At 31.7% G+C, this 7,952-nt stretch overlaps 1 protein-coding gene across 2 annotated transcripts; it reads right to left on the bottom strand.

The window, feature by feature from the left end:
* Positions 1 to 3,973: 3,973 nt before the first annotated feature.
* On the bottom strand, positions 3,974 to 5,664 carry LOC111387149 (GDSL esterase/lipase At5g55050-like). Of its 2 annotated transcripts, XM_023011684.1 has the most exons (6): positions 5,366 to 5,664; positions 5,099 to 5,223; positions 4,806 to 5,024; positions 4,553 to 4,702; positions 4,453 to 4,471; positions 3,974 to 4,335 (listed from the first exon to the last, which is right to left on the bottom strand). In XM_023011684.1, exons 1-6 carry the CDS (start codon positions 5,604 to 5,606, stop codon positions 4,115 to 4,117), a joined length of 975 nt encoding a protein of 324 aa, XP_022867452.1. In that variant the 5' UTR covers positions 5,607 to 5,664; the 3' UTR covers positions 3,974 to 4,114. The 2 variants fall into 2 exon arrangements, with proteins under 2 accessions (XP_022867452.1, XP_022867451.1); XM_023011683.1 differs by having other exon boundaries at positions 4,453 to 4,702; positions 5,366 to 5,662.
* Positions 5,665 to 7,952: the final 2,288 nt, after the last annotated feature.

The following is a 7,952-nucleotide window of genomic DNA, read 5'->3' as shown; positions in this document are numbered from 1 at the left end:
TTCATCTGGATAATAAAAATTATTAAATCTCTTCCGGATCATTCAAACTATGATTTTAAACAATTAGATACAGTTCATTCATTTTCCATTGTTCAATGCCACGAAAATTTTCTTCACATTTTGACCAGCAAACATTAATGTTGATATCATTCTTTAGTGAAGTGAATAAATAGGAAATACGACTTTCCCAGTTAATGCATCCTTATCATCCACATGCCACATAATAGTCAGTTTTTCAGAATCTAAAGAACGAAAAGTTTTGAGAATTGACAAGAGATTCATTTGGCGAGATTACACCTTTATGCAATCTCCATTAAGGGAATGGCAGGATGAGCAGTGAAAACTACATTCCACTACAATATGGATGAGTCAAAACAGCAATCAAAGATGTGCTTGTGTGATAGTAAAGTATATGAAAACAAATACCTCAGATTCAGAGATTTCTCTCTGAATTGAGAACTAATGTGTAACTATAAAGAACTAATTTCATCAAAGATTGCGTATGCCATTGTGGAATTTTCTGTCTTCTCAGTATCCTCAGCTCCCTTTTTCCCTATTCTTATGTTCCTTAACCTCTCATGCCAGTCCTGCTTTGTCTTTATTGGCGCTGGCCTGCTTCCCTGATTCGCCACTTCCTGACAACTCTGCACCATCAGATGACATTATTTACTCAAAGAAGTGCATTACCCTGATGCAGCAATAGTTCAACACTTTTCAGTTGAAGCAATTGGAAAATGACCTGAATTGTCATGCAAGTAAAAATTTATGCACCGTGCACAAAAACAGGGGCGGACCCAAGGGGGAGGGGGGGTGGTCCTGCAGGGTCAAGTGACCCCCCAAATTTTGATATTACATTTTTTTTCCAATAAGTCATGTTTGATATCAATTGAAATCTAAAATTTAATTTAAATTAAAATTAATAATTAATTTTAATAACATATTTTCTTGAAATCCTTAACTTTTTAACTTTTATCAAAATTTACAAAAAAATTGATTTTAATCTTTATCAAACAGGGACAAAATCATAATAAAATTGAATTTTTTTTCTTTTCTCTCACTCTATTTTACTATCTCCTTCGCACATTTTACCAAAACTTTAACCCTTTAAATTTTTCAAAATTTGTTTAAAATTCTTTTGTAAATTATCACAGCTATTACAAATTTTTACTTTTCAATTAATTAGAATCTAAATTTGCATTTTTCTCTTATCCTATTTGTGTATATAGAATGTGTCTGAAGTGACTTTATCCAATTTAACTTATATTTTCCAAAATTTATTTATTTGATTGAATATTGGTTATAAATTTTTTCTTTCAGTCACTTGAATTGATTAAAGTATTAAATATATTATAAATTTTTTAAACATAAATATGAATTTTCTAGTAATGAGCAAAACATTAATAAAATGACTGTTCGAAATCAAATGAATAAAAATTATGAGCAAAATATTAATGAAGAAATTTTTTTTTTTAAATGTAAATTTGTATTTTCTCAAATTAAGTATAAATCATTCAAAAATTAATAACGAAGTATTCGATTTGGACAAAATTTGATTGTGTGCCTCTAACTAAAAATTTCTGCGTCCGTCCTGCACAAAAATGTAGTAAGAAAATTGCACCAAGCCGAAGAAACCAGAAAAAGGAAACAAAATGAAAATCGTATTATAGATTTTTTTTTTTTTTTTTTTACTGTCAAAATATCAATAATTTAGACCACGGAACCCAAAATTTGACAAAACTGTCATCATTCAAGTCGACATCAAAGTCAAACTTTAAATCCACTCCCATGAGTACAACTGGGGATCAAAGTGAAACTCTAAATCCACCTTAATTTTTAAAATTCTACATTTTCCATAATCAAACACCTTCGACTCATCCCCGTCTTTCGTAGACTCCGGCCTTGATTTGGTGATTTTTTTATCTAAATCCTCGACAATTTCAACAAATTTCCAAAATCAAATAAAAAAACAAGAAAACAATTTTGTAATGAATCCTACAAATAGTAAATGCAACTATAGTGAGTGTACCTCGAAGGGATACAAAATCAGATTTTTTTTTTACGTCCGTGAAGACTTTCTCCGCTTTAGCCCCAGCGGAATGGAAGGCGATCTTGGCTTTGGATACAAACGATGTTGGAAATTATATCTTTGCAAGGAGAGAAATGGAGAAGAAACAAGATCAAAACCAGAAATATGAATATAGAAATTGAAGGCTCGAACACGTGATCGTTATCCTTAAACGATATTTGTCCCCTCTCGAATTGAATTTGGTGATTATAGGGTTTTCGACAAATGGTTTGTAAGAGTAATCAAGCCTTTCAAGGATTCAACACCTAATCACTCAGTGCAATCCTTTTGTAATTGAGAACACAAAGAGTATGAATATGGAATTTTCATTCTTTTGTGGAATAATATTCAAGAAATGTTATTCAAGGTGTCTTGTAATGAATATCAATCACCTATATATAGGTTCAATGAGTCTCTACGAATTGGTGCCAAAATTCAAGTAAAAAGTCTCCAGAATTCAAAGTGCAATGGCCAAAAACGGCTAGTTAATAGACCTATGCGGTCACATAGGCCAAATCTATGCGCCCATATAGTTGTTCCTACTGTAGGGCCTTTGGGCCCTGCATATACCGTGCGACCACATTGGTATTTGGCCTATGCGGTCACATAGGCCGTGGTTGAAAAATAAGGAGAAGCTTTTGGTTTATGTATAATATTATTTTATTGAAAAATGTGTAATTAAAAATAAAAGAGAGAAAAATGTATTATAAATTAAAGGGGGCTCAAACGGGGCTTTAAGAACTGCTTGCTAGTTGCTACTGTACTTGCGAGCTAAGGTCAACGCATCACAACAATTTTTCCTAGTCTATTCTTATTTTAATTTGTACAAATTTAAGACTAAGTGAGAAAAATTAGCTATAACTAGATAACTCAAACAAGGGTATCTTAGTAAACGAATAAAAAAAATCATTCTCAATAAAAAAAAATGACTATATTATTGGGAAAAAAAATTAAAAAAAATCAACCTATATAAATGGGATGGAGGAAGTATAATAGGTTGGCGTTCCGATTTTGTTGCTACTTGCTATCTTGTTTCAATAATGTTACAACTTCTAACTTTTTTTTTTTTCCAACGACAAGGAGTTTTGAGCCACTCATTTATCAATTCATAGATGCAGGGAATACGCTCTTTGATAGAATTCATCATGCCCTATTTTATTTTTTCCGAAAATTTGTTTTGATAAATTGTGTTCAAGGTGCGAAGGTGAATTGGGTGGCTTGGCAATGAAAATCAACAATTTCAAATTTTCAAGTTCACGGAGGCTTACTCTAAGAATGTATTTGATTGGTTTTATTTTTCATGGAAAACGTTATTTTTCTACCCAAATTCCTACTTTTTGGGAGTTTGATTGACATTTTTTGCATGAAAAATATTTTTCGAATTTTGGTCTTGTGATCATATTTTTCCTCAAAAACAAGGAAAATATTTTCTTTAGGAAGATGTGGTTTTATTTTCCAAGTAATTCAGTCTCTCTCTCTCTCTTATGTACACACACTCTCTCAATTACCCTCCAATAAAAAATTGACAAATATAATATTTTCTAAGTTGAAAAATAAATTAATCAAACACATTTAATTACTAATTTTCATACATATGAGTCATAGGCAATTGAGTTGTTTAGAATTTATTTTCTTTCCATACAAATTTCATGTTTGCAATCAAATACACCTTTAATATTAACTAAAATAATATACTAATCCAAGTCAGAGGTCATCCCTTCATTGATCGTTTATTTTGATGGCTTCCGTATTAGAAATTTGTAGGAGCATACATTTCCACCAGTATTGATAAACGTTGTACCACTCCCGTTTCATATTATTGGGTCATTTTCTTCTCATTGTTTGGTAGCAATCATTCACTTTTGACATCAAAATTAAATTGAATATAACATTACAGTGGACATGATCGATTTTAACTTCTTTTTCATTCTTTAAAATTACAAAGTCTAAGAAAACAAGTATACAGATACTAAAAATATAGATTGAATTGCATTTTGAACAAATAGATGAATTTATATCGTGTGTAGTGTACATATTAGTGTATGCATTTCATATAGCAATTAATTGTTGGATAGTAACGGGGGTTACATATTCTCGTGAATCACTGAAAAGAATGTCAATGAAAGTATGAGCGGTTGTCTGTGTGGGATGATATATGTCCCAAAACACATGATTACTTCTATTCGAACAATATTCTGAAACAGGCGTGCAAGGAACCCTGGCCTTCAATTTCCCTAGTCCACAACAAGCAGCCTTGGTCTCATTGAAACCTATTAAAAAAACGATTCTTAGATTAGATAATCATAGTCCGGAAATGTGAGAAAACAAATGTACATATAATCTTTTAGTTCGTGCTGATTTATAAATTCTAAGAATATTGCACGTACCATAAGTTGTGGGATTGTCGATAAAGTTTGTAAAAATACTATATGTATCGAGATAAGAGTAGTGCATGTCCTTAAGCTCTGATTTCAAGTCTTGCAACATTGATTGGAGTCCTTGGTTGTAATTTTTGGACAAGGAATTTACTTCTGCATTGCATTCATTAGTTGTACTTTGAAATCTTTGCTTTGGGGCGCAGCCAATTGGTGAAGTGCCAACGACCAAAAATTTACGTGCCCCTAGACCATGTAATCCCTGAATCCATAAAATTACTTATAAGTCGTGAAAATTGAACTCGAAATTAACTGAATAGACGATATATTCAAATAACGAGCTATTATGGGCAAGTTTACTTTACCTTGAGCACTTCTTTGAGGGACGAAACCATGAGATTAACAAATTGTTGAGGGGTATTTTTGGATTTGGAAAAGTTAATTAGATCGTTGCTCCCGATTACGACTGGAAATAGTGATTTGGATAGGTGCTCCTGGGCACTGGCTGTTCCTAGTTGTTTCACCAATCTTTGATGTACTAGAGAGAAATACCCCAGCTGGATTGGCAATGGAATAGTTTGTTTCTGAATGAATAAATAAAACGAGTTAGAATTTATATTCGAATGGATAGCTAAGTTGGGACAGTGTCATTACTTACAATAACGTCCTCATTTGTGGCGTTAAAGATTCCGGCTCCTCCCGAGGCAAAGTTTACACCTTTCACAAACACATCGTTGGGTTGCGAAAGATATGGTGGCGCAGTCGTTAAACCTAACTTCTCAGCTATCAAACGAAGAAAAACGAGTTAAAATCTTATTCATTGTCCTGTTTAATTCTATCGAGTACTACTTAACATGCCTTTAATGCATGAAGTAAACTAGCCTGCCATATGTTAAAGAGTAGAAGAATTGAACAAGAGAGTTACCTAAGAAATCTGCAGAATTCTTGCCATTGGAAAACCTTCCAGTGGGTTTTCCACCGGGGTAATCGACCCCGTTGTGAGGCAAATCCGCTCGGAGGAGGGAGAGCGGCAAGTGTTTGTTGTTACCTACATCGACTAGGGAGTCGCCAAACACGTAAATAGCCGGCACGCTCTGTGCCTTCGAATAAGAATTGGCGAAATAAAGGACGAGGAAAAAGAGGAAAAAACAAGAAAAATTAGCCATGTATGAATGAGAATAATTTTCCCTCTTTAACTGAGAAGAGTTGATGGAATAATGGAGTCTGTTTGGCTTTTAAAGGGATTGTGGGAAGCTAATAGCACAGTGGATATTGGAATTTGAAGTGTGAACAAGCAGAAGTTAAGGGCTTAGTATATGTGCTCTACACTGTGCTTTGATGGAACAACCATACTATTCATTTCCACGGCATTTTGACATTTTTATGTTCATCAATATAAAATCAATTTCTCGCGCAAGCACATTTAGCCGTCGTTTGACCCCATTTTTTTGAAATGAAAATGGGTAGAATAGTGTTTATTTTGAAAAATGAGTAGTTAAAAAGGAAAGAAAAAAAACTTCAATTTACGTGTAATATTATTTTATGAAAAATTGTGTGGTTGAAAATAGAAAAATTAAAAATTAAAAAGTAATTTAATGTAGGCCAAACAGGAGCTTAGAGCTCTTTGGAAGGATTTCTACTTTTACTTTTATCTTCTCTTCTTGTAAAAGATATTCCTGAGAATGTTACCTTACATTAACTTCATTTAAAATCATTTTTTAACTAGCCAAAAAAACCTTTTAGAATATTAATAAATAAGTTAAAAATAGTTTCTCCATTTTGGAAGCAGCTTTTGATTTTCCAAAAGCCTGGCCAAACATGTGCTTTTCAATTTTAGCTTCCTTAGATTTGTATGCTATTTCTTGTATTTAGCCATGTTTGAAGGTTATCTTGTTCTCAAACTTCAAAGTGAATTGAGTAATGGAAAATCAATTTTTAATTTTAAGTCAAAATTAATAAGTAATTTAATCATATGTTTCGATGAGACTAACGATTTGATAATCATAGATTTCATCAATTTTATCAAAATTTACTAAAAATTTGATTTTAATCTACATCAATCGAGAACTGTATATTTTATTATAGGATAAAAACAACTAGGAGCGAACTCCGGGCGAATATGAAGCGCATGGATACAAGTTATGCCTTGGAGTGAAAGACAATTCCTGTGAAGATGCGTTGTTAGATGCTCTATTTTCTTTTCCCATTGAGGCCGAACCTAAACCTGTGCTCGGATCTATTTTTTCATCTCCGATTACTCGATAATTTTCACAAGCACAAATTCCAAGTTTAAATTTGTTCATTTGGAATCTGGGTTCTTCTACTTCATTTGTAGTTAATATTTTTCCCTCTCTTTTTTTTATATCATTCCTTAAGTTAATAAGTACCATTTTAAACCTCTATTTGGTGAGAAGTCAAAATTGAACTCATTTTAACTACATATTTCATTAATTTTTAACAAAATTTACTAAAAAAATTATTTTGATCTCCACTAAACAGGGGCTTACTAAATTTGAATTCGAGATTACTACATGCATTTTTCATCGATAATCCATGATTCATTTTCAAATAATTAACTATAAATATTTGGCCCTTGTGTGGGTAGAAATTGAAATCTAAATTTTAATTTAAACCAAGGTCAACAATTCATTTTACCCATATATTTTATAAAATTCGCAACTTTTCTACCACTCATTTCATTAACTTTTATTAAAATCTATTAAAAATTGATTTTAATCCCTACTATAAACAAGGGTTTTAAGTAATAATCATGTTAATTTTGGTCACCACTCTTTCTTTTAATACGTTCTCCTAATAATGCACCACTCTTTGTAGCTATCTCTCCGATAAAATTTTGATACATTAGTGAAAGTTTGAAATAAGAACCGTGAGTTTAGACTCGTTTGTAAATTCGATTTCATATTTCAATAGGTGTAGATGGGATCCAATCAAGAAGGCGAATTTGTCTAGTTATAGGATGTGGTCCTAATGTTATCTTGGTAGGACATGAAATATCGACTCAATTGAAATTTTATGCTATTCCAAGTTTTTTGGGTTTTCACACAATATTAGAATACAAGTCAAATGAAACCTATAAAATAAAACGAATTTATAATTATTTGTCATGTCGACACCAAGTTACATCAAAATGTCTTTGAAGACTGCCTTCATATCGACTTCCTTCTATTTTTTATTATTAACACGTAATTTTATTAAATCTTTGCTAATTTAAATAATGTTTCCAAGAATTTGTATCATTACAAAAAACACCCTTTCAACTTACCTGCATTCTTGTGTTTCTGAATTTGGAATTAAAATATGACAAAAATAAGCATAAGATAGTTAAATTATTTAGTTCAAATAATTAAATTTAAAAATAAAAAATAAAAACCTCGATTCAGATTCTATATGTAGCCCCTATATGGTTTTGCTAAAAATTTGATTTTATTAGATATCAATAAAAGTTAATGAAATTCGTGAATAAAAAGATGATTAAAAATGTGGGTTCCATG

The sequence above is a fragment of the Olea europaea genome, unplaced genomic scaffold (genome assembly GCF_002742605.1).
Source record: "Olea europaea var. sylvestris unplaced genomic scaffold, O_europaea_v1 scaffold392, whole genome shotgun sequence".
NCBI classification, from domain to species: Eukaryota; Viridiplantae; Streptophyta; class Magnoliopsida; order Lamiales; family Oleaceae; genus Olea; species Olea europaea.
Note: the sequence above shows the minus strand (reverse complement) of the source record. Positions and strands in the feature narration are given on the sequence as shown.

Coding starts and splice junctions, on each gene's coding strand:
- LOC111387149 (XM_023011683.1), bottom strand. CDS start 5,606: ATGGCTAATTTTTCTTGTTTTTTCCTCTTTTTCCTCGTCCTTTATTTC. Junction 4,703..4,805: donor CCCTCAAAGAAGTGCTCAAG/GTAAAGTAAACT, acceptor TTATGGATTCAG/GGATTACATGGTCTAGGGGC. Junction 4,336..4,452: donor CGACAATCCCACAACTTATG/GTACGTGCAATA, acceptor TTTTTTTAATAG/GTTTCAATGAGACCAAGGCT.